This window comes from Nilaparvata lugens, chromosome 9 (genome assembly GCF_014356525.2).
Source record: "Nilaparvata lugens isolate BPH chromosome 9, ASM1435652v1, whole genome shotgun sequence".
Classification (NCBI taxonomy): Eukaryota; Metazoa; Arthropoda; class Insecta; order Hemiptera; family Delphacidae; genus Nilaparvata; species Nilaparvata lugens.
This window is the reverse complement of record NC_052512.1, coordinates 2,188,115-2,215,335: the sequence shown is the minus strand read 5'-3', so window position 1 is coordinate 2,215,335 and position 27,221 is coordinate 2,188,115. Positions and strand designations below refer to the sequence as shown.

The 27,221-nt window shown below is 35.7% G+C and overlaps 1 protein-coding gene and 2 long non-coding RNA genes across 3 annotated transcripts; all 3 read left to right on the top strand.

The window, feature by feature from the left end:
* The first annotated feature begins 349 nt into the window (after positions 1-349).
* On the top strand, positions 350-8,333 carry LOC120352998. Its single transcript, XR_005572136.1, has 2 exons — positions 350-753; positions 7,701-8,333. It is a non-coding gene; the product is annotated as an uncharacterized LOC120352998 (long non-coding RNA).
* LOC120352999 lies at positions 1,391-5,152 on the top strand. Its single transcript, XR_005572137.1, has 3 exons — positions 1,391-1,690; positions 2,938-4,405; positions 4,952-5,152. It is a non-coding gene; the product is annotated as an uncharacterized LOC120352999 (long non-coding RNA).
* A 7,041-nt stretch (positions 8,334-15,374) lies between the features above and the next one.
* Positions 15,375-25,767, top strand: LOC120352997. The gene is made up of 3 exons (XM_039435387.1): positions 15,375-16,387; positions 17,384-17,833; positions 25,310-25,767. The coding sequence occupies exons 1-3, from the start codon at positions 15,992-15,994 to the stop codon at positions 25,424-25,426; spliced, it is 963 nt and encodes a 320-aa protein (XP_039291321.1). The 5' UTR covers positions 15,375-15,991; the 3' UTR covers positions 25,427-25,767.
* Positions 25,768-27,221: the final 1,454 nt, after the last annotated feature.

Here is a 27,221-nt window from a genome sequence, read left to right as displayed (position 1 = left end):
TATGAATAAATAATGGATAAATTAACTTCCATAATCAATTTTTCAAGTAGAATAATAAATCAGTTCAAATTCTGATTCAGAAGCTATGAAAGTGCTCATTTAGCATAGGCTGATTATGGCGTGTAGTTCGAAGGCTCTCTCATGTGACGTCACACACCCAATTCATGTTTGCTTCAGCGACTACGCTCAAGCCGTGTCTATTATATTTACCAAACGCGAATTTCACTAGCAGGCTTTGGTAGCGGAAACGGTTACCTACCATAGCTCCGACAAACCACAGCATCGACAAACCATAGCATTAGGCCTGCCACCACAGCCTCGACACGACATAGCATCGACAAACCATAGCATCGACAAGTCACGTGAGACATTTATGGAAATGTGGCCAACCTACTAAATAAACATGCAATAATAATAATAAATAAAGTTTTTAGTAGAATGATAAATAGAAAACAATCAATCAATTATCAACAACTTTTAAAATGAAATTTTCCATATTTGTTATTTAATAATACTTTTCACTTGTCACGTATCTGACGTCCGAATAATTCTGATTTTTTTGTGTTGTAGGGCTTGTGTCTTGACTTGACCGTTGAAAAACTCCAAATCCAAATCCAAAACTGTTCAATTTTATAGGTTACATGTTGATTGACGATATATTATCACAATTTTGAAAGTTTTAAAATTTCAAAATAAATTGACTTGAAGTTTTATTCTTCTACAAAGTTTATATGTTTATGTAAATTGAATAAGGTAGACCATTTAACTACGAAATGTTCTATAAAGTTTATTTTATACTTCTTTGCCTAGTTAGGGTACTAGGGCTAACGTTACTAATTACGGCACATTTGTAGCCCCACTATTTTTGAAGATATCAACTCAATTTTTTTTTTAAATGAAAGAGGAAGAAAAAATAGGTGTCGCTAGACTAATTTCAACTCAAAAAAATAATTCTATATAATAATAAAGGAACTTCGAAAATCTCACATGAACTAACCTTATTTTCAGTACTTAGTCAGTATTTTTACTTTTTATTTACTGTTGAAATACTTGTATCTTGTATTTTTTGCTCATTTCTAACATTAATTTAAATAAAATTTGTCTCAGAATGTAATTATTTTATAGTAAATAATTTATATTACGGTACTTTAAACGATTACGATAGTATCAACACTGTGATAGCCTGTGACGTAGTTCATTGGTGCAGGATAAATCGATGTTTATCGATGGTGAATAGAATTATCAATTTATTGATATCGATAATTTCCTCTACGAAGCTCCTGCATCGATTTCAAGTATCGATTTCAGATTTTGATTTTAGTTTCCTATTGCTTTACAATAATTTTATATAAAAACAATTTAAAATATAAAAAATATAGAAAATTCTCAAATCACAAAATGAATTTTGTTGACCCACTTTCAGGTGCTCACACAAACAAGATCGAAGCTTCTTGGGGCGCGGCAAAGGCAACTTTGCCACGCTACCACAGGAAGAAAGCTTTCTTTCCTGGCTATTTATCAAAGTATGTATTCATGAAATCATGCAAATTGAGGAAAGTTGACTGCTTTACTGAGTTCTGTAAGGAAGCAGGAAATTTATATGACCCTGCAAAGCCAAAAGATGGGGAAACCGATGATACTGATGAAACTGACGATTTGGATTTGGATGATATGAACTGATTAGTATAAGGTGAGCACTATTATATTACATTTTATATATATATATATATATATATATATATATATATATATATATATATATATATAATTATATGAATATATAATACTAATACACTTTTTATAATATTGAATGCAGGAATTATTTTGAATTAGCCTATATTTTTTCATTTTATTAGGCTTGGATTGGTTGGATTGGATAAAAAATAGCTTAGGTTGGATTGAATTAGGTTTGGCTTTGCTTTTCTTGTTTGTTAGGTTATAGGGTTCGATGAATTGAGTAAGAGTATTTTAAGTTACAAGGACGGGAAGGGGCCTTTTGCAGGCGAGGATGATGTTTCTAGTCAAGGCATTAGTCGATTACACTAAGGTTAGGGGATGCTTGAGTTAGAGGAAGCTTTGGTTAGAAAAAGCTTTGATAAGGGAAAAACCTAAGGTTAGGAGAAGCTTAGGTTGGAGTAGCTAAAGTTAGGGAAAGCTCAGGTTAGGTGAAGATTAGATTGGGAAAAAAACTTAGATTAGAAGAAGCTAAGGTTAGGAAAAGCTTAGATTAGGAAATGCTAAGGCTAGGAAGCACTTAGATTGGGGAAAGATTGGTTTAGAAGAAACCAAAGTTGGGAAAAACTTAGGTTAGGAATAGCTTATGTTAGGAGAAGCTTGGATTAGGAAAAACTTAGTTTGGGAGAAACCAAGGTTAGGAAAACTTAGGTTAGGAAAGCTTAGGTTAGGAGTAGCTAAGGTTAGGAAAAGCTCAGATTAGGAAAAACTTAGGTTGGGAGAAGCTTAGGTTAGGAGAAGCTAAGGTTAAGAGAAGCTTAGATTAGGAGAAGTTAAGGTTAGGAAAAGCTTATGTTAGGGAAAGCTTGGGTTAGGTTAGGTTGGGAGAAGCTAAGGTTGGGGAAGGTTAGGTTAGGTAGGTTAGGTTAGGTTGGGTTAGGTTAGGTTAGGTTTGGGTTAGGTTAGGTTTGGTTAGGTTGGGAGAAGCTAAGGTTGGGAAAGGTTAGGTTAGGTTAGGTTAGGTTAGGTTTGTGTTAGGTTAGGTTTGGTTAGGTTGGGAGAAGCTAAGGTTGGGAAAAGCTTAGATTAGGAGAAGATAAGGTTAGGAAAATCTTAGGTTAGGGAAAGCTAAGGTTAGTATTTTGTAGGTTGGGATTTGAATTTTTTTCCTTTTTGTTTTTCCAATTTTCTTGAATCCTACTCTAATCCTAATAATCTTCAGTCATGAATATTTACCTTTATGTTTTTCTTGTTTTGTTTCAGAACAAAAATTGTGGAGAACAACCAAAATTTAAGGCGTTTTATAACAGGTTTCCAGTAACACAGAGTAGCCTATTCATTTCAATTTTACAATCATAATATTGATCAAAATCTTCATTATCATCAGTCATCGGTTTCTCCTTTGGGGTCATATCTAGATCCTGCTTCGTTGCATAAAACAGTAGAGCACTTTCCCTATCTACAAAATGCATGATTTTGTTGATATATATTTTGACAAATAGTTAATGTGGAAGCCTCTTACTTCAAACAATCATATTCTTCCCATAAGACCAACACCTGTTCCACCTTCAACACAAATCTGAACCATCCTTAAAGCCACATGATGCTCCTCCCTCCCATTCTTGAAACCCTTTCTCATAATAATAGGCTATAATTCGGTGCTTTATGCTTATAAATTCAAAATTTTTAGCTCATATATATTTTGGACAAAAATTGAACATAAACTTTCAACATTAAATAGATAGGCTAACCATTTTTTCGAAAATGTTATTTATTATCAAAATTAGCAAATAGTAGGCCTATAGTGTTGGGCTAAGCCTTTTGTTCTTTCCCAATCATATTCATATGATTGTAATTTCATCCAGAAATAAATAAACAATGTTATCCCTCCCCCTATTAGCATTTATATTTTCTATATTAAAATTCAATTCAAATTTACTCTCGTTGATTTGAACCAATTCCATTTTAATTATCACAAAATAATCAAATCATTACTCTTGGTCCATTGTTTTCTTAATATTTAAAACTATTTTATCATCAAATTCAAAAATGTTAGTATTCTTGGATCAAAATTTTAATTTAAATATAACATAGAAGTACCGTAACCTTATAGTTCTGCTATATATCAAAAATACAAATAGAAATAGCACATCTTAACCCTAGTTTTTCCTTTAATATTATATCTCTTGTTATTCTTTTGGTTGCAACAATTAATAAATAAAAACAGTCCCCTCAAAAGTCACCTCCTGACAGCTAGAACTTACAGTAACTAACAGACTATGATAATTTTGTAATTCCAATTTCTCACTAATCAAGATTCATAGGCTTCATTTTTTATCCACAAATTTAACATTTTCCACAACGTGAGGTCCTTTTAAAGAAAATATTGAAACAAGTTCCAAGAATAGCCACATCTTTCTGAATCCAAGTTCTTACCAGTAGTCCACTATTTCTCATCAATTAGTCTACCATTCAGTTTATCAAATTATGTTTATAAATTTATTACCAATAGTCTACCATTTCTATTCTGCTCTGTTCAATATATTCCATTTCAATGTTATTTTACATTCTGCCAGCATGCTGAAGAAATAATCCTGTTTTCAACAATCCAACAATTCATGCACTTTTTGATCAACGTTTTCAATTACTCCACTTACAAAAAATATTCACCAAAAAAACTCAAGTAACCAGTCAAATTCTACTGTTGATAAGTTGTGATTTTAAAAGTGAGGTAAGTTAATATTACAGGTTTACTTTTTTGTACCTAATTATTCAAGATGTTGTTAATCATTGTTTTATTACAATTCATTAGCCTATTGTTAATTAGTCCATATTGGGCCAACTCAAGCTTACCTTTTCAACTAATTTTGGGCTAGTCAGTGTTAGTGAAGAATTGTTTTCTAGGATTTCTATAAAAAATAATCTTTTTTTTGGAATATGAACTCTCAGAACTCTAAGAAATACTGCATTATAAATTTCAGTGGGATTACAATGTCTTAGTTATTAAAAAAAGACAGCGTTTAAAAGAAATATCACTAAAATTATATTGTCTCGATATAATGTAGCCTAGTTATGGTGCTAAAAGTAGATAGTAAAACTATATTCAGTAAATATATTATTATTTTAATTCCGCCTGCTTCTTTTTTGTAAACTCCAATAATTGTCAAAATATTTAATTAACCTAACCAACTAGAGTTCAGTCTCAATTAATTCGGATAATTAGAGTTCTACTATGGCGTAGGCTGTATGCAATGTAATCTTATTGTTTTTCTTTTAGGTGATCACAAGCGATAACATGATTGTTATCAAGATAAAACAGTAGCTCTGCTCTCCGATCCTCCTTCTATCCTGAACCACAGTATACATACAGTACGGAAACTTGGCTATACCCTGACGCCAAAATCCGCCATCTTGTTAGGAAGCGCCGCATTGTAATAGTATTGATGGTAGGTTCGGATCACTTTAATGATCCAGATCAATTGATCTCGTTCACTGCCACGAGCCAATCAGAAGACCAGGATTGGAACTTCCCAAGGTCACGTGACGTGTTTTGTATTGGGGTCATGTAAAAAGCATTGGTTAGATAGGCGATTGATTACAAGTTTCCTTTCTGTACTTATTCTGTGCCTGAACAGTCAGTTTAGCCAACTGAATTTCTTGAGTATTGATAATCTAGAATAATAATATTGTCGATTGACTAAAAATATCGATACCAGATTGAAGTATCGAAACGTGAAAGTCGATCTGTCGTCTGCCGGGTGGGTACCGAGTCGAATCATAAACTGTATGAAAAATTGCCGTTACCCGGTCGGCCGTTTGAAACATTAAAATTTATGAAGAAATAGTATATTTCGCACCTAGAGCAGAAAATGAGATTTTTCCAGCTCGAAATCGGTTTTCAAGTCCGAGGCCGTAGGCCGAGGACTAGAAAAGATTGAGAGCTGGAAAAACATTTTTGCCCGTGGTGCGAACGATATTTTTCGCCACACTACAGGTATTGCTGACAAAATAAATAAAGAATACAAAATAAAGAATACTCGTTAAGCTATCGTACCTATCTCTTGATTTTAGTGGTAGAAGATTTGCAGTCAGGATTTCAGATTCTTTTAAAATTTCACTTGGAATACCACAGTCATCTTCAAGCATTTTTGAAAATTCGGAATGCACTAATCAACAATAAATAATTGAATAAAACTGGTTGCGAAGCGAATTAGTTTGATTCGAAACTGGAACTAAAATCATGGCGACTTCAGCTTATTATGAAAGTGGACACTCGCCCGATCTAGCGGATGACTTATTAATAATAATTAGCGCGTTGTTTCCAGCCATAAGCGGCTGGAAAGAGACAACTTTCTGGCCTAGACCGGAAAAGAAACCCTTTTCTGACGTCGTCTGCAAACAAGGTCTTTCAGATCTACGTAGGGACTGGGAAACAGCTGCTTTCTGTGCAGTGTGGCGAAAATAAATAAAAATGAATCTTTATTTGGTACAATTCTTTAATATTGCATGAAGCATAATCATAGTACATGCTATATTATTTACGAGTGCATAAATAGCAATTAATTCAAGACTACAGGCATCGTCTACTGAAAATAAGGTTAGTTTATTTGAGATTTTTGAAGTAGCATTAATATTATTTAGAATCGTTTTTTTTAGTTGAAATTAGGCTAGCGACATTGATTTTTTCTTTCTCTTTCATTTAAAAAAAAAATGGAGTCAATATCTTCAAAAATAGCTGAGATACAATTGTGCCGTGATTAATCACAGGTTATAGTTGAAATAATTATGTGATTTTGCTTAATCCGATTCAGGAAGTTTGAAAGAATTTGAGCTAAAGTCTATCACTGTTATCTCAGTTAGGCTATTATTAAAGATATCGACTCAATTTTTTAAATGAAACAGGGGTGAAAAATAAACCGTGCTAGCTTATTTTGATACAATCTAATTCAATTTTAATATTAAAAAAAGCTGTTTCAAAACTAACCTTACTTTGAAGAAACGACGATTCTAAATTATATTGATAACAGTAATTCTTATTACAATTTTCATTAAATTAATTACAATTTTAATTAAATAATACATTTATTCATCCAATTTCAGTTTAACTAATGATCAAATGATGAATTTAGGTTGGAAATAGTTTTTAATCAAGTCTTAGTTGGTAATCAAAACCCAACAGAGTATCAATGTAGCAAGAAGATTCCCTAATAAAAATTACTAATATTATTCACGCTAGAAACAGCAATGTTGTCCAATTTCTCTATATTGATGTAGATTAATGTAATATTCTACTATGGTATGAATAGGCTAAAGCTGCCTTTACACCAAAGTTAATAACAAAATTTCAATTACTTAATCCTAATAAATCCTATTAGATTGAACATAACTTATCTTATGTGTTTGTCAAGGTCCGTTCAATCTAATAGAATATATAAGGATTAAGTTATTAACATTTTGTTAATAACTTTGGTGTAAACCCAGCTTAATATGCTACCGGTACTAATACATGAAATGAAAGACTTGAAAATAAATAGCCTAGTTCCACATAATGTCAAGTACAATGACATCAATACCTGTATTATTTTAATTTTACTAATATTATTATATACTCATAATCTTATTATTAGAGTATATGCCGAAGGTACAATTTCTTAGCGACGGCTCTAGCATAGACGCGCGTCTAGAGTCGTCGATTAGGAATTATACCTTTCGGCACAAAGTAAAAGAGCTGTACAGAAGCGAGGAATTTTCTGTTAATTTAAAAGATGCATTGTATTTTATGGAAAGCACTGTCGAGCGGAATAGACGCGCCTCAGCGGAAAAAAATTATGTTTGTAAAGTTTGGACCTAACGCTTGCCTTCTGTACGCCGTAACCTTAATATTTAGACACGTAATTGTCTATTTTAATGATTTTTCATTCAATTAGAAAGTTTCAATTCACCTATTTTTGTTGTAATTACACTTAGTTGTAATTGAGAATTAAATAAATTTCATTACTTAGTCAGTTCTGTTATTATTTTTACAGATTTCTATTTATACTGCAGCAAACATGGAGCAAGGGATCAAATACAACTATCCAATCAAGGAGAAATTTGACAGAACCAGAGTTTCAGCCGAGCGATTTATACAAGTGGATTACTTCTAATAACAAAGAGGCTAACCATTCTGTAAGTTGAACCTACTTTAAATAGTTTTTCAACAAACGTGGGTTTTTTATTCATCGACGTTTCAACAGCTCTCCAATACTACAGTGAATTTCTTAAAAATACGTATTGCAATCAATTTATACGAGGGTGAATCAAATGAAAACCTTAAAACGGTTATATATCATTTATTTTGATAACTAAGTGAACCTTATATTTATAATTTTCTGAGATAGTCTCCTTGAAGTATTATGTGCCTGTAGTCACTCGTGCACCGCGGTTTTCACTTCTTCATCACTTTGGAAATGCTTTCAATTTCAATTTCAATTTATTCATTCTTTGCACTTTTTACATAGTTTAAATACACAAAAATACAAAATAAATAAAGAGTACAAAAGAATGTGTAGCTCGCAAGACTTTCGTCTGTTCGCGAGCATGAGTAAGAGAATATAAAGATTGAGAAACGTAGAAAAGAAAAAATATTTATAAAATAGAATATAATAAATGACTAAGAATAGCCTAATGGTAAAATAAATTTGAAATACAGAGTGAAATGAAGAACAGTTTTTTTTTTTACAATATAAGAGGGAAAACCTGAGAAAGAGAAGAAGCACAGTGAATGCACAAGTCAACTGGTGATGAGAAGAGGTGAGTGGAGAAACGTAAATTTAGAATTTGTTACAAGCTACTGCCTTTGATTACTGAAAACGTCAGGTGATGTTTTGATCCATGATAAGATTTCTTTTCTCTTATAGCAATTTTGATTGTCTGATATGAAGTCTTGTAGTATAATATTTACTAGTTTGTCACATCTATACGGAAATTGCATTCTACATAGGCCTACTGTTAGATTAGTTTCAGGTAAGTCAGATCTCCTGTAAGTTTGGCGCGTGTTATATGGAGTAATTCGGGTATTGAAAAGATTTTTGTTTTTTAATAAATATGAAATTAAATTTTTCAAGTAGAGCTGTTTGATTGTAAGTATGTTAGATTCCTGGAAGAGAATTCTAGTAGGATACAGCCTTGGTTTGCTTAGTGCCACTTTTATTATATGTTTTTGAACATTGAAGATCTTGTTTATATGACATTCAGCAGTACCCCCCCCACACCCTAATTCCATATTGCAACACAGATTGTGCGTAAGCAAAGTAGGCCATTCTAGTAATTTGTTGCATTTTCAACTGGCTCATTTTGTAAAATTTATTTGTTAAATACTTGACCTTGTGACATAGAGATTGGATCTGGGAATCCCATCTCAGATGACGGTCAACAATTATTCCCAGGTATTTAACGGTTTTAGAGTCCTCTAGTTTAGGACAGTCACAATCATTCAAACCTATTTTATTACATTTGATATTATGAATTTTCAAGTTTATTCGGTTTACAGGTTGAGTAGCAGCATTTGGTGTGAAGGTCATGAATGAAGATTTTTTATGATTCAGAGTCAGGGTATGATATCTAAGTAGTATGATATCTAATTTATTTCAAATTACCTTTATAAAAGAAATAATGTTGAGCTCTTTCAATGATTTCCAATAACTCTGTATGTCTTCATTATTTCTTCAACTGTAGTGTGTTAGAAAAATTCTATGCTGAGAAAGTTATAGCCTACCTTATACTGAAAAAAGATTATACCTTATAATATTAGTGCTACCTCAAGTGATGAATGATAATATGAAGTGATGAGTGATGAATTATAGCTATTATAACTCAATAACTTATGAGTGAAAATTATACTTGTCCCGGGCTGACAATTAATTTTTGTATAGTAGCGCTCATCAAGTTTCCGTAAGTATCCTCTCTCTAACAAAGAAAGGACGACAATGAGTCAGTCTGTCAGCACCACAAGGCTTTCTTCTGTATGTACAGCACACGTCCAACATCAGCAGCTTCGCCCCAGACCATAGTCATATAATTTATGATGCTCTAAAAGAAAGCAAATTAGCACACCCTAAGGTAGTGCATGGGAACACTACCTCTTAGCCAGCCCTCTCAACAAGAAAACTACCCTGCTCAACCCACCGCAAATAGACTCTATATGGCAACTCCAGGACAGGTTCATGTCCAGGATCAAGCCAAGCAGCTTTGTATCACCGGAGCAGACTCGTATTCCTCTCCATTCCTAAGGCTGGATACAATAGTTTGCGTTTCCTGCTCATTGAGGAGGAACAGGTTTGAAGAGAACCAATTTGTTGCAAACACCCTGGTCTCAAGCATAGCCATCCTCAGCTCGTCAGCACTGTAGCCCATGTCTTAGAATGTCGTGTCATTAGCATAGCAGACTGTCGTTCTGGTATCCACACATGCAATGTCATTCACTACGATCAGAAAAATCAGAGGGCCCAAGACAGAGCCCTGGGGCACCCCATAGTCATGACAGTCTCTAATCTGTGAACCTAGCTCCGCAGTGCAGGCTGGATGCTTGTCTGACTCGGACTAGGCGCTGAGACAGCAAATAATAGCAGCGTTGGTGGGAATGCGAGCGGCCGCAGTAACGTCTTCCACCCAGCAATGTTCGGCGTAGTTCCGCCTAGTGGACAGACGAAAGATCAAACCAGTCGGTTATTTGATCCCTCCAGCCAGGCTCAGCCAAGCAGCCGAGACAATAGAACAATGGAGTGACGGTCTTATTCGCGTTCATCAGCAGTTTTCTTTCTCACGATTATTTTGATTTTTGTGCTACCTATAATCAATAATAACTCCAGTCACCAATAAAAAGTTTCCAGAAACGTGGTGTATTTCCATATTAATGACTTTTCATGATGATTTTTAATTATTTAAATACATTGTTAACATTCTGAGCCTTCAGGCTAAACTTGGGGTCGCTGAGAACGAATCTGCAATCAGAATTTCTCTATCACGAAAAATAACGAAAAAAACCCAGCTGTTGATCTTCCGGCAACCGTTAACAGTCATCCTGCAATGCGGCCGAAATACCTCCAAGTCAGACACCCATCTCAAATGACAACAACGCCAAGCTGTGAGAAACCATCCTGCACTGCGGCGCTAGGTTGAAAGAATACCATTGGCATCACCGCCTGTCTGCGACCATCCAGATAGGCATGGATTAGCCTGATCCAACCACACCATAGTGCTTGAGCTTCTTGAGAAGAATTTGGTGATCAAGCGTATAAAATGGCTTGCTAAGATCACACAGAGTGAGCCAAGCAAGTCTATGCATCTCATAGCACTTGTAAACTCTAAAGGTGCGAACAGATTTACGCGCCGCGAACATGAGCAATTCACTTTTAATCAGCTGATGCCAAGCTTTTCTATATCTGTATCTTAACGTTTCTGTAAAATTACAGATATAGTGAATTGCTCATGTTCGCGGCGCGTATATCTGTACGCACCTCAAGGACCGAAAAATCAATAGTATCAATGGTTGATTTTCTGAAACCAAACTGAGTGGCCGCAAACAGGCCGCACTGGTCAAAATAATCATGGAGTTGATCATCCATAATAAACTTGTATCAGCTGCTGTCTATAGAAGGTATTGACAAGACAGAGGATCGGCAACGTCGTTCTGCTATCTTTCTTTACTATCTTGATAACGTGTACCTCACAATAGTTGACGAAATTCTCATCTGGAGCATCATGTGACGACGCATGCGTATTGCAATGCAATTTCTCGTGAGAGTCAGTCCACATCCAAAGTTGTATGATTCAAGGACGAGCGCGCCTATTGTAGCGAGATTCGAAGGTGAACTTTGATGTCACATTGTAAAAATTTCATATCAAAATCCTTAGCATAATCAATCATTCAACTTCAATTTATTTTGTCCACTCAAATAAATTTATTCAACCGTCAAAATATCAACCGTTATATTTTTATATGATTTTGTCATTGCCATCTCGATCATACTGTTAACTGTTCCAAGGAGGATAATAAACTGTTCCAATACTCTGTTACAGAATGTAGTATCTGTTCCATTTCCAATTTCCAAACTATTAGTATGGAAGTTTTGAATAAATATTAGCCTACAACTACAAGCACTACAGACCTTCACCTTCCACTTCCAGTCTTATGTTTAGTTAGGACCTTATTATGTGATGAAAATGTAATTTTATTTAGTATTATACTGTTGAGTGTTTTTCGAATGAGTGATAATTGAGTTTCTCATCTAAAATATTAAAAAGTGAATATAGCCTAGTGAATCCTCTTGCAATATATTGCTGTAATAGCCAGTCTTGAGCTGTTCTTGAAGGTAAAGCTAGTTTTCTTTTAATTCTCTATAATAGAATGTTTATGCAGTCTGTTTAGATTTGACGTATTTATTTTTACACTTATTCTTTCTTAAATGTATTTTTTAAAGGTAGGCTAGTTTATAATACAAATACAGTAAAGCCAAAGTTTATCTGATAAGCTCAATTTTTATGTTGCGTGATTCAATTAGGCCTATTTAAATTGTGCCAGCAATTAAATTTTCTAGAATTTGGACAGCAAGGATTACAATTTTCAACTGAAGCTTTCAGTTGGGTAGCCTACCTATTGAATTTACGTATAGAGATTTGGTGAAAGACTCCAATGTTGGCCATAAAATGTAACTTTTATTCAGAAGACAAAATATTCCAATAGAGAAGTAAAAGTAAAGAATAGAATTGATGTAATTTTTTATAATAATATACAAAAACCATTTGAAGTAAATGAAAGGTTAGTCAAATTTGTAGGTTAGAATTGGAGTGCAAGGATGCTAATCTATTTAAAACTCTTATTTATTTATTGGATAGAGCAAACAATACAATAGTCGGTAAAGAAAAAACAGGCTAATTTTTCAAATCCAATCAAATTTTATTCACCAATTAGCCAACAACCGTTTTACATGAAAATTAATAAATAATTTGTAGTTAAATAATTGGCGTGGCTAGAAAAAGAAATCTTGTGCTCTAGCATCTATTGCCTAAAACTTCTTCAATTTCCTAATTTTGTCTAATTGTCCAAATATTATGTAGGTAAGGTATGTCCATTTCAATTTATACACTAAATGATCAATCTGAATATACAAATCAGAATAAAACAAACAATTGATATGAAATTCAAGTCAAGTCGTACTTCATACTACAAATATTATTACTATTTTTACACGAGTAACTTGAGCATGAAGAGTAACATAAACTACATTCTACTTGGAACTGTGCTTTAGTAAACTAGGCCTATATCCTGCTTAATTATAATCTTTCTATTGCTTGAAATTTCTGAGAAAGTGCACTATGTGGGTGTCTGTCAATAAATCTTTATGATTTAAATAGGTAGTTCTTCTTCAGATGAATATCTTTCCAAATGGCAATAAAATACGGTACACCTTTTTCCAAATGTATGAATCTACAGTAATCAATTGATCGCTTGGAAAGATCATCAAAAAATCATCTGGTTTGTTCATACTAATTTAAAACTCACGCCACTTCTAGAAAAGCTCATACACTGCAACCTATGTGAGTAAAATAATATACATCGACTTTTGTGATAAACATTGATCAGTACGGTACTGTATGGATTTTAAACCTACACAACCCATACCAAACCTAACTAACTTGAGTGTCAGAAGCTATAAAATCATTTTATTTCAATTTACTTCCCAAAGTGCTATTCCCAACAACTTTTTTCCTCTGCGCGGCTAGAGCTGTCGCTAAGGGATTGCGCCTTTAGTGAGCAATTGTAGAAACCAATTGATTAACAACCTCTAAACTTGAATTATTCTTCTTTATAGAATGGAGTGCAAGAATATTCCGGCTAAGTTCCATCGTGAAAGAGTTGGCGTTGCATCTAGTGCAGATGCTCCATTCACCCATAACAAGATCGAAGGTAAAGGTCTAATTTGTTTCTCATTGAACATCACCATTATTAAGCAAGCTGCAATGTCACTTTGAATATTATAAGATTCAGTGTAGGCTATAACAAATGTAAAAATCTGGTGTGACGCACTCACACAACTTTTCTTTGCTGTTATGAAAATTATTGATCACATGACGCTAGTGTTCACGCGCATCTCAAGTCTACTATCCAAAGATCTGAGCCAGCTGGGGACAGGACAATAACGCTGGAGACACACGAGGTCTGCTATCTCTTCATAGTGAATGATTTAATAGAATCAACAGTTTGCAATTGAATAATCACATTTTCTCGAATTTCAAGCTTATTTTCAATTTTAATTAATTGTAGAGATTTTTATTCTCAATCTTTTCCATTTGAAATTTTATCTGAAGCCTGATAATTGGGAATCTAAAATCAAACTTAGCATAGATGGGGCGGAGCTCCTGAAATTGCTACAGATATGGGACTTGTGGCAGTTGATAGAGCTTATCGATTACTATTTTTGGTATAAACTTGATCGCGAAATGCGAAAAACCCTGTTTTTTAAACATTCTCGCCATTTTAGCCGCCATCTTAAATTGCAGTTGATCGAAATAATTGTTCGTGTCGGATCCTTACTTACTTGTTACTTGTTCAGTCTTCGCCACAGTCGGTGACCGGGGAATGTGATGGCAGTGGATAGTGTTGTCGAATCTGTTTGTGGCTCTTGCCTAGAATTGTTCTCAAATAATGAAAAGTCAATAAATTGCGAGGGTTATTGTATGAAGTGGTTTCATATTAAATGTGTGAAAATAACAACGAATGAATTCAAAAAGATTGAAGACCTAAGTAGAAAAGTTTCGTGGTACTGTGACTTGTGCAATTTGAAGGTTAGGGAGACGATTGAAAATTCAAAGTCTACTACTTGTGTTAAGTCTACTTGTGATAATATTGTTTTCGATGGTTACTGTGAACAATTAAAACAGGTAAATGCAAATTATTTAAATCTGTGCAAAAGATTGGAATTACTAGAAAAATTTCAAAACGTGACAAATCCCAATTGCAATGGGCTGCCTGTTGTGACGCAACAACCTAACAAGCAGTTGCAGGTTAAAACAATCGTAGCCGATAAACTTCCTGCTGTTAGTGTTAATCAACTTGTCGAAACGTTTGAAACAAAATCTTTTTCTAGTAACAAACAAAGTGCTTCTGTTTCCAATCAGAAGAAATCTGATACTTCGCGAGTGTCGCGTATGAACTATAGTGCTGCTGTAGGTAAAAAGTCAAAACATATTATTGGCTCAGTAAAAAGTTCTTCCACTGTGACTGTTGAGAGTGGTGTTTTGCCTCTGAAAACGGTTGATAAGCGTAGATCAATCTTTGTATCTAGGCTGCAGCCTGAAGTGACGGTGTCTGAAGTTACCACATATCTGAATCAGTCTGGCATAGCCAGCACGGATTTTGACTGCCAAAAATTGAATTCCAGGTATGACTCCTATTCCTCTTTCAAGTTGGCTGTAGCCGATAAGTTCTTTGATCGTGTGCTGTCTGCTGAATTTTGGACGGAGGGGACTTTAGTTAAAAAATACATCCCTGCAAACAGGAGAAATAAGCAATCATCTAATGTTTTTTTAGGCAGTCCAAAACTGGCTCCTCAACTGAAAGACTAATCAATTCTGACGATTGTGTTTCCATGCATGATTTTCCTTGTGATAAACTGCTTTTTGACATGCTTTTTTATAATGTGCAATGCATTAAAAATAAAGTGAATGGTCACCAGCTGGTTGCCTTCAAAATTTTTTCAACTCACTTGAGGGACTTGTTGTTCAGCTAGCTAACTTAAATCCAGGTTTTAACATAATTGTTGGCGGTGACTCCAACATTGACGTGTTGAAGGCTGACCGCAGGACAAGGGAGTTTGTTAACCTATTGAGATCTCTGGACCTCTATGTGGCTAACTGGCAGCCCACTAGATTTGATGCTTGCCTCGATAATGTGATTACAAATCTGAACATTGGCAATAACATTAGTTGTTCAATTGTAAATCCTCTCCTCAGTGACCACCTGGCACTCGGCTGCAATGTGGAATTGCCAACTTCCACCTACCCTGCCTCTATACCTGCAGGGCGTGATCGACTCACTTGGGTGCGACCCATCACACAGGGTGGACGCGAGCGTTTTCTTCATTATCTGACTCTGATTGACTGGAGCTTTCTGAAGGATCATCCTGATGCACAGCCCAATTTCACGGCGTTTTTTGATAGACTCCTGACTGGCTTCAACAACTGCTTTCCACTAAAACGTTTCCTCTCTGGAAGGCCTGGTAAACGTGGTGCACTGTGGATTACGGACGACCTTCTTGACTTGAGAGACCTGGTTCTTATGGCGTATGAGCGGTTTCGGGCTGATCGACTCCTGTCCTCTAAACGGACCTACATGGGACTGAGGAGATCATACCAGCGGGCTGCTCGTGCGGCCAGGATGCGCTACAACTCTGAGCTGATTGACCGGGCACCCAATAGGTGTAAAGCTGCCTGGGGTATCATCAGGGCCGCTGCGGGTGTACCAGCTCCTGGTGCTGTTCCGGTATCTGCGGATGATCTTCACGACGCGTGGACCAGTTCTATTCGCGGTATCTGCGAGGGGATCCGAGCTTCCCCTGTGGTGGCGGCGGATCTGCTCTCGGCTTCGGTTCGGCCCCCCGCTCTTCGGCTGTTGACCTGGCGCCGTATTACTTGTGATGATGTCACTCGAGTTGTGAACTGTTTGAGCAACTCGGTTAGTAAAGGCATTTATGGTATGACCAGTGCTACTATTAAGGATGTACTAGCTCTTATTGTCTCTCCCCTGACTGTTTGTATTAATCTGTGTTTCCAGCAGTCTGTATTTCCTTCTCAACTTAAAATTTCTAAGACAGTGCCTGTCTTTAAGAAGGGTGATAGGCATGATCCTACTAACTATAGGCCTATCTCCATCCTGCCTATTATATCGAAGATTTTTGAAATTCTTATTGCTGAGCAACTCCTTGCTTATTGTGACCAGTGCGGCCTGTTTGCGACCACCCAGTTTGGTTTCAGGAAAAATAGATCCACCACTGATGCAGTAGATTTCCTGCTTTCCAAGATATTTGATTGCTTTGAGGCACGTGGACTTGCTGGGCTCACCTTGTGTGATCTCAGCAAGGCCTTTGATACAATGGATCATGCTATTCTCGTGGACAAGCTTAGGCATTATGGTGTGGGACCGTCTCCTCTCAAACTGATTCAGGCCTACCTGGGGGGTCGCAGACAGGCGGTGCTGGCTAATGGAGTTCTCTCTGAGATCAGGGATTGTGTTGACTGTGGAGTGCCTCAGGGCTCTGTCCTGGGGCCTCTGTTGTTTCTTATTTCAGTTAACGATATAGCTCAGGTGGATGGCAGGTGTGTTGTCTGTTATGCGGACGACTCCACCTTCTTCAATGCTGGTCGTGAGATGGGAGGACTGAGGGCAGCTATGGTGGAGACTGGAGCATTTGCATCGGACTGGTTCTCTGCCAATCGCTTCCTCCTCAATGAAGACAAAACTCAGTCTATTGTGTTCAGTCTCAGAAATGGGAATGAATACAATTTTGCGCCTGTCAAACTGTTAGGGTTTACCCTTGACAGGAAGCTCTCATGGGGCGAGCACATTGAGACAGTTTGCGCCAGGTTGAGCAGAGTGGTTTTCCTGCTGAGGGGTCTCAAACACAGTGTGCCACCTCATTATCTTAAAATGTGCTATTTTGGCTTTTTTCAGAGCGTGATTTTATATGGCCTCCCCCTCTGGGGTGGAGCCACAGATGTCGCCCGAGTCCTTCGTCTCCAGAAGAGGGCCCTGAGGATTATTTGTGGGGCTGGTAGATTAGCCCACTGTCGCCCACTCTTTATCAAAGAGAGGATCCTCACCGTCCTCTCCCTCTATGTTCTCCATACCCTTTGCAGAACACATGCGAACGTGGGGTTGCTCGTGACCCGACAGAGCTTCCACCCATATGAGACTAGGGGTAGACTCAGGCTGGATTTACCCTACCAGAGGCTGAGCAGAACTCGGACTGGTCTGGCTCATATGTCTATCAGCCTCTATAATAGGCTGCCTCTGTTGGCCAGGGATCTGCCTGCGGTGCGGTTTCGAGGGGCTCTGAGGAGCCTGCTGACGGATCACCCTCTGTACTCACTCCGTGAGTTCTGTATGTTGGAGAGCAGTGTGGTGAGTGCCTATTTTCGTATTTGATTTCTGCCTCTGGGCAGTTGTTTTTTTTTTTACATTTTTGACGTGTCCCAGTGGGCTTCACTTTAGTGATCCCTTTTATGGACTTATTTAAATAAATACTAAATACTAAAAAATTGTCAGTATTTCCTCATGCTTGAGGAGGTCAGTGAATGTTGTCAGCCGCACGTCCTGCCAGATGCTGATAGGTTGCTTCCAGGATGTACAGAGAGATCACGGTGAGTAGTTTGTATTTTTTGAAGAGTGGTCTACAGTGCTCTGTTATGTTCATTCCAAGAATAGTTCTAAGTGCTCTCTTTTGTAGTATTAGTATTTTGTTGAGGTGTATTTGTGATGCTGAGCCCCAGGCCACTATGCCATATCTCATGTGTGAAGCGAACAGGGCATGATATGCAGTTAGTGCTGTCTTTTCACCTGTTATACTTGTCAGGCGTCGAATTACATAGATTGCAGACGATAACTTCTTACTTAGTTGCTCAATGTGGGGCTGCCATGTTAGGTTCTGGTCGATGATGATTCCCAAGAATCTTGTATGTGAGGTTTGGCTATTTGGGGAAACTTCCAGGCTATTGTTTGTAGGTTGGAATTTTTTGTGTACTGTTTTCTGTTTATTTATAGTGAAGTCCAGTCTATTGCATTTTTGAGTGGCTTCTTTCAGTGCTTCTACTGTTACATTTGGCTCCTGATTTTTATGTGGTACAAGTATATTAGTATCATCCGCAAACAGTATGCACTTGTTTCTGCTATCTATTTCATATGGAAGGTCGTTTATATATATAAGGAATAAGAGAGGTCCGAGTATAGACCCTTGGGGCTCACCTCTGTTTACTGCTCTGGGTGAGGATTTATACTGGATAATGCTGTTTTCTTTGTGATGGTCTAACTCGACATATTGAGTTCTGTTTGAGAGGTAGTCCTCCAACCATTGGAGAGCTCTTCCAGTTACATTGAGATTACTCAGTTTCTGTTACAAATTTCATTAGTTTAAAAAAAATTCCATCTACTCATTGACTTACGTTAGGTATTCATTTTCTATTTAAATTTCATAATGTTGGAACCTACAAAATTCGGAAATCTCAAACTCACAACAGATTTTGATTATCTACTATGGCTAATTGTATCTTAGTCGACTTGAAATTTTCTGATCAAGATCTTGATACACTAGAAATAATGAGGAGTTCACTATTGTTCTAATATTGCAGCTATTATAACTCAATATCAGGGCACCGAACTTCGCACGTTATTTATTTATTGATAAACAAGACACAATTCTTTAAAATGATTGGAGAAGGATTAATATGCACAGCCCAAAACTGTTTCTTCCCCGAATTTTGATTCATACACTATAAATAGTCCAAAAAGTAGGTTATGTTCCATACACTTGAATTCAGGTCCAATTTCCAGTCCAAACATTTGAAAACAGAAAAGTTCCAATTTAGATTGTTTACAAACCAAATTGAATTAAAAATAACACTCACTAATTACTTAAAACTGTAAAATAATGATTAACTTTGAAAATTCTGATATACTTATATTTAGAATGATATACCATGTTATATTCAGTTATTTCACCTTTCAAACCCTTAAGGTTTCTTTATCTTTCAGGTCGTGTTTATATTTTACAGCTGGCGGCTATACGTCAGTCTATAAATTTTGGGGATAAGATAATTTGAGTACATTTTTTATAAACTGCATATTCTGAAAATTCATACCAAGCACATTTGTTTGATACCTTTTTTATAAGATTTGTTCCACTAGAAGCCATGATATAAATAAATAAGCTTTATTTGTCATAAGGGCCATGCCCCATACAAAGAGTTGTACACTAACAATACATAAATTACAATTACAACATCAACACAATTGATCAACCCCTCTTCGAATTCTGGATAACACTATTGAAATGATATAGTTTGATGTAGACTCCTTAAAAATAACAAGAACGCCGATTTAAAGCTACTAAAATATCATTGATTGTATATGGGGGAGTAATTTTACATGTCACCGTGACATAAAAAGCTGTACTAGTAAAACAATACACTATCTTTCAGATATTGAATATTGACTAGACATTACAACAAAAGATAAAAACAGTAGCCTGCTCCTCAAAAGCACCAACAACTTTTACTACAACTTTATAAACAACCTGTAAAACAACCCTTCAGTTCTAACAATATTTGTGATTATTAATGAACAATTACAATGATATTAAAAAATATAAATAAATAAAAGATCATCCCGTAGTCTCTATGATGTAATTTCGCACGTTAATCGCATTAGTAATATATTTGTAAATATATCTTATTTTATCTGGTGTTACATTTGAAAGGAGAACTAGAGCTTTATCTTCATAATTAACTATGTTTGCTACATATTTATTCAGAAACTGTTGTCTTATTTCTACATACATCGGGCAGCGTACAAGAACATGAGTGGGTGTTTCGTCCTCCCGCATGTTACAAAGCGGGCAGTACTCAGTACTATCTATGTAAATTCCACGGTTCTCTAGATAAAGGTAAAAACCAAACTTCGAAGCCGTTCGTAGCTGTGTAAAACATATTATATATTTAAATGGTGTCCTCATTCTAAGCTGGTCGCCAAGAACAAAATTGGGATTTAAAACCTTCCAAAATGGGAAAGAAATTGAATTAAATGCTTCCTGTTTGTCTGCTTCGTACAATGCTAAACCATGCCTACTTACAATATCCCATTTCATCCTACTAAGTGATGCTACCAAATTTCCTTGTTGGTTCAAATCAGTATTGAAAAAGGCGAAATCTAATTGATTCTTTACCAAATTCACCCAGTTGAGACTATTTCTGTTTTGATAGAACTGACTTCCTGACAAAATTATAAGTTTTCTAAGGCAAATCTTTGGGTACCTGTCTTCTGGCAAGTTTAATACTTTTATCAACCATGTTAAAATTTTGAAGATGATCAAATTAACTATTTTTACTCTTCCTGTCTCCAAACGTAATACCCAGCTCGGTGTACGTGAGCTTAAAAACAATAGTCTTTTGAAAAACCAGAGTTGAACTTTCTCTACTTGCTCAGCACATGCCAAGCCCCATACTTCCGCCCCATACACCGCCGTCGGAAGGACTACTGCTTCAAACAGTTCATTTTTGCTATCCCATGTATCCGAACGAGCGTTTCTCAAAACCTGTAGCATTACTTCGCTGACACCTTTGGATTTGGATATTATAGATGAGCAGTGTACATTGAAACGACCTGAAGAGCTAAACTCCAAGCCCAAGTATTTATATCTATTGCAGACCTCTATTTCATCGCCCTTATAATAGAAGGGTCTGTTTTTTCTCAACCTTCCTTTATGAAATGGAATTATCTTGGTCTTGGAAATGTTGACCCTCAATTTCAGACTTTCACAGTAATCCTCCTAGCATTTTATTTTGTTTCTCATGTCGGAAGGACTGTCTGCAAGGATGACAATGTCATCCACATACAAGAGAATTAGAACATCAGTGGAATCATCTATAGGTATGCCAGATAAACCTTTCTCTCTAAAGTAATGTTCTATGTCTGAAATATACAAAGAGAAGAGAAGTGGACTGATAGAATCCCCCTGTAAAACGCCTCTATCTACTGGGATAGATACATTCATATGGACCAGCTCTGCCTGTCTGTAAAGCTGACTAAGGAATCTTATAATCTTACCACTCACTCCCACCCTTCCCAACTTGTACCACAGATCATAATGAGGTACTCCATCGAATGCGGCTTCATAGTCCACAAATAATGCATAGATAGTCTTATGTCGGAATTCTACATTTTGAAATAGTATTGAGTGTAAGACGAAGATGTTATCAATGCAGCCTCGATCTTTTCTAAACTCACTTTGTCCTTCTGGAAGAGCACCGCTATTTTCCGCCCACAACGACAAACGGATCTCAACTATTCTTGTAAGAATTTTCACAATTGTATTAATTAGGATAATAATTCTATAGTTGCTAGGCTCATTGGGATCTCTTTTCTTGTGTAGTACAACATTAGTATCTTGCACCACTCATGTGGTATTATTTACTATTGAAAACCTTATTTAGAAGGTTCAACAAATATACTCTCCAACAATGTGGTAAAGCTTTATAGAACTCATTAATTACATCAGTAATTAAGGATTAGAATGTTCCACCACTCCCCCCGCGCTATTACTTGAGAAACTCGTCCAATTTCAATTTAATGGAGATGAGAACATTTTTTAAAAACTGCATATTCTGAAAATGCATAACGAGCACATTTATTTGATACCTTGTTCTTAATATTTGTTCCACTAGAAGCCATGATATAAGGGTTAGAATGTTCACCACGACGCCCCCCGCCAAACAACTTTAGAAACTCGTCCAATTTCAATTTAATGGAGATGAGCACATTTTTTTAAAAACTTCATATTCTGAAAATGCATAACGAGCACATTCATTAGATACCTTGTTCTTAAGATTTGCTTCACTAGTAGCCATTTAAGCTTCACTTAAGCTCAGACTGTTCACCACCACCCCCCTCGTCATTATTAAACTCTCGGTTTCACAGTGAGGGTGATCAGCACATTTTTTTTAAAGTGCATGTTCTGAGAGCACATTCTTTGGTACCACTCTCAAATCATTCGCTTGAGTGGGTGAGGCTGGCTTGAAGCTGGCCCCTTTTCAGGGGCTTTTTTTAGGACAAGGGAATGAGCACATTTTTTTTAAAGTGCATATTCTAAGAGCACATTTTTGGCATCATTTCGAAAGCATTCGGTTGAGTGGGTGGGGCCAGCCCCACCCACTAAATGTGATTTTTTAGGACAATGGAATGAGCACACTTTTGGAATGAGCACCGATTGGCTAATTATCAGCTGATTTCCGAACGCCTACCCAATCAGTCAATCTGAGAGCTTCCTGCCCTGTCGACTCGTCTGAAAAACGCCTCATATGGCTTGGCTCTAAATCTTACGAACGGCCCGTTAATTCTCGGTTTCTTTCTCTCTTCAGTGATATCGTTATGTTGGTATTAAGCGTCTACTTGATGCAGTCATTATCCCTCACTACTTACCGTATTCAATACAAACGATACTTTGATTACTCACGTTACTCCATTTAGTACTTGGTACGCAAAATAAATGCATCTGATTTCCGGTAACCACACATTATGAAAATATTTTTTAGATTTATGCTGAACTTCTGCATTTTGCGTGCAAAAACTAATAACGCTACGTAACTAGCACTTGGTATCAGACTCAAGTTAGGCGGGCATGTTTGTGGTTCTATAACTCGACACAAATTGACGATCCGGCCGCATCGATCACAGGGCGTTTGGTGGGAATGAAATTAAACTGTTCAGCTCTGTGAAAGTTGCCCCCCTATCGCTCATCTGTGTCTTATGATATGAGATCGGAGGTTGAAAAAGATGACCCTGGTATAATCCTGCTTACAAACAATAATAATTGATTCTCTTCAGCGACCACTCAACTTCCTATAGTGAGGTCCACGTTTTAATGGCAGTGTTTGATTAGCAATGGTATTGCTATCCTTGTCTATCATTCAACAAAACAGATAGCGCTATCTTTTTCTCGCTTTGCTTGTTGCCAGATCGTCTTTTAACAATGTAGAATTAATAATAAATTTACAAAATATTTCATCTTCATCATTAAAATTCAGTATGAAATCATTGGAAAATATAATTTCGTGCTTAATAAAATAAAATTGAATATTTTAAACAAGAATTGACAGTTAATATTATATCAGTAAACCTGTATTAGCTACCGTCTATAGAAGGCATTGACAAGACAGAGGATCGGCAACGTTGTTTTGCTATCTTTATCCACTGCCATTATAACGTGGACCTCACTATAGAATGGTTGTGCATATCATAGAAAATATATGAGCAGTGATGATAAACGAAAGATGATGGGTGAGCTCATTAAGCTTACTACATCCTAACAAGAATTTCTTTCCTACTGTAATCACAACTTACAAAATTTCATTCAGTTGGCAGTGTCAAAAGGGAAATCTTTATACAGTTTTTGGATATCTCATATTGTAGTTTTGTAAGTTTTAATTGTCTGTATTGTGAATATTTCATACTTATATTGTTGAAAAATGTAATAGTGTGATATTGAGTGGATTTTATTGTAGTTGTTTTTTCTGTGTATCTTATATTCTTTTGCAGGTTATTGAACTGAATGAACTTTGATTTTTACCTTGTGTTGAACCTTGAGTTTTTAGTGTGAGAATTGACCATGTTTTTATTGAATTTGCTAACTTGTTGCTTAGTTGTCGAAATTAAAGCAATTTTCGAGCATTTTTCAAATAAAATTTCAATTTCATGTCGAAAAAGCTTCTGTATTTGGGAATTGTACAAACGTTGATTTTTTTGCAGCTTTGGCTTTTCCACTGAACGTTATGCTCAACGCTAGTGGAAGGGGAATAATTTTCAGTGAAAAGGCCACAGTCCGAATTGAGACGTAACCGGAAAAACATCGTGTAACGGTGTGCAAGCCTCGGTCTTCTGAATGGGTCAATTTTCCATTCAGAGGGACAAATTTCAGTTATCAGTAATTTTTATCTATATAAATAGGAAATCAAATTTTATAGAGTTAGTAGGAGAAGAATCAGGAAATTATTTGTGCCTGTGAGTTCAAATATAGTGAGTTCTCTTAAATCGTATGTGAGTGTTTCTGAAGAGTACAAGTTTGAATATTGTTAAAATGGTTAGTGCCAAACTCTTGTTGTTTTCTTATATAGCTCAAAATTCAGTTTCATAGAATGACCGAGGCCCAAACCTACAGTAGTTGCAGCAAGTTAGCAAGTTCCCAAGTATTGAAATTAAAAATTGAATATGCCTTCTTGACCTGAATTGATTGCTGAATAACTTTGTTTTGTTTGAAAATTTGAGATGTGACATGATTTTATTTATTAGTTTTGATTAGTTTAATAAGCCTGAAGTTAAATTTTATTAATATTTACCATTGTAGTTCCTGGCTCGTAGTTGCTAGTTGCTAAACTAGGTGACAATTGAATAATGATAATAATCTGTGCATTTGAATGAACGAACCCACTATAAGCTCCCAAACCAATCAAGGATTCAAAAGAGATTTCATAGCAGTATGACTTTAGCAAATAGTATTGAAGAGAAGAAACATCCCCTCGATATACCTCGCGCAGCAGTAGTATAATGTCTATCGAACCACATGTATTTTTATATATTTCATATTTTGGAAAATTAACTAAGTCATCGTATAGAGAGATTCTCGGCTACATAATTTTATGTACGGTGTGAGTTGAAGAGGCTTATAAAACCCTCCACCGGTTACAAGAAATTTATATATTAATATTTCATATTCAATATTTAATAATTTCATCACTTACATGCCTTGTAATGAAGTAATAACAAATTTCATTAAAAACTTATTATTCCTTGGTATTTTGCTGTTGTTTCTACTCGCTTTTTCTCCTGTTTCAGTTGAACTGGTTTGTCGCCGCTTCAACGGAATTTGCTATTATACCACACAACCTAGAACATCACCATCTAGTGATGTCATCTCTTAATCCAATTTCCATAAACCAGGCTCCATCATAGATTACTTCTGCTCAGACTTGGATCACCATGCTATAATAAGTCAATTGATAACATCTCCGATATGTCAATAATCCTCATTTTATAGTAAACCCTTGAGATTGAAGTGCTAGATGAATTACTTGAAAAGGTGACGGTCAACCCGAATTTATGTTTCTTGAATTATCTTTGTCCGGTTGTGAATCACCCAGAATTGTGCATGGGTTTTTGCCAGATCAATGCGAATGAAGTTTACCATAAAAATATTTTAAGGGACGGTTTCCGAGCTCGGGATTTAGCTAAGTTCTAGACTTTAAACAGCTGGAGTCAGAAAACTGGCTTTTTGAAACGGGGCCTCGTCGTAGTCCACGTTTAAATTAAACTTCGAAAAACTAGAAAGTTGAACACAAAATAAAATGATGAGTAAATTGTGTAAAGTTTCAGCTATTTTAATTATTTAGGAATGCTTCATTTTGTCAAGAAAAAACGTTACCAATATTTTAGAAATGAGAAAATAAATATCTTAAAAACCATGACTACGCTCCATTTCGGAAAGCCAATTTTCTGACTCCAGCTGTTTAAAGTCTAGAACTAAGCTAAATCTCGAGCTCGGAAGCCGGCTCTATAATTATGTATCCTAGTTGCTTTACTTCCAAGTTACTTAAACATAAATTTGAATTGAACTTCTAATAATTTTTTTTTTTATACAGTGATGAAAAATCGTTAGCGATCCAAACCGATATTTCCATCAGTCAATAAATGAAATTAATATTCATGTAATAGGAAAAAAGACTTACCACTTTTGTATTAACTTATTGTTAACAAGATAGCTGAGAAACAACGCTCTCTGGTCCGCTTTTGGTAAAGTGAGGAAGTTGTTTTTCAAATTGATAATTACATTCTACTGGAAGCGGCTGGAGAATTTCTACACAAAGAAACTATTATTCTACACATATCATATAGTTAAGCTAGTTGAGTTGAAAATGTATTTATACAGATTAAGTCATAATGTATGGGAACCCTTCAATAAGTTGGAGACTGTTGTAGTTATAATACTGTAACTTTCAGGATAACTTATTGGACGAATACTCTACCTTTTGACGTACAACTGAATTTCAACCCCTCATATGGAAGGGGGTGACTTAGGGGTTGTAACTCTAATATTGTTAACACCCATTGTGTGCTACATCATTTTAAATGCTTTTTTAAAACTAGAAAGATGGCATCAATAAAAATGTTCTATGATACTTCTGCCAAAAATGGCGGCTGATTGAAGTTTTAGTTTGTAAAGAAATGATAGGTAAAGTAATGAAACTTAAATCAACACTTTTTTGAATGAATAACGAAACACATTGAAAAACATCGTTATTTATTTAGTAATCTGTCTGCTACTAACATTTCATTTTAAAAGATACTTGAAATGAACTCCTTCTCTCGTTTGACAGTGTGCCAGTCTGTCATGAATGTAAATGAAATGAATATAGTAGTATGTAAAATAAAATGTAAATAGTAGCAGACTGATTACTAGATGAATAACCAGTTTTTTCAATGTGTTTCGTTATTCATTCAAAATATCTTTCATAAATGTGGATCTTCTAGAGCTAGATTAACACTAATTCCACTTCTGTATTGAATTGCAACTAGCATTTCGCTTCTGGATAATCAGTGTGATTTTGACTTATTGAAAATATTGTTCCCAATAAATATCTCAATTTAGTATGGCTGATAATTTATGTTTCTTCTGATGATAAAATTAGTTCCTTATATGTGTAATGTGAACGTTTTGTTTTTACTTGAATGTTTTGTGTTGTTGTAAGAT

Bases quoted from the DNA above. Each gene is read 5' to 3' on its own strand.
- LOC120352997 (XM_039435387.1), top strand. From the start codon at position 15,992: ATGGCGTATGAGCGGTTTCGGGCTGATCGACTCCTGTCCTCTAAACGG. The intron at 16,388-17,383 runs GTTAGTAAAGGC...GGCTTTTTTCAG, and splicing joins TGAACTGTTTGAGCAACTCG to AGCGTGATTTTATATGGCCT. The intron at 17,834-25,309 runs GTGAGTGCCTAT...CTCCTGTTTCAG, and splicing joins GTATGTTGGAGAGCAGTGTG to TTGAACTGGTTTGTCGCCGC.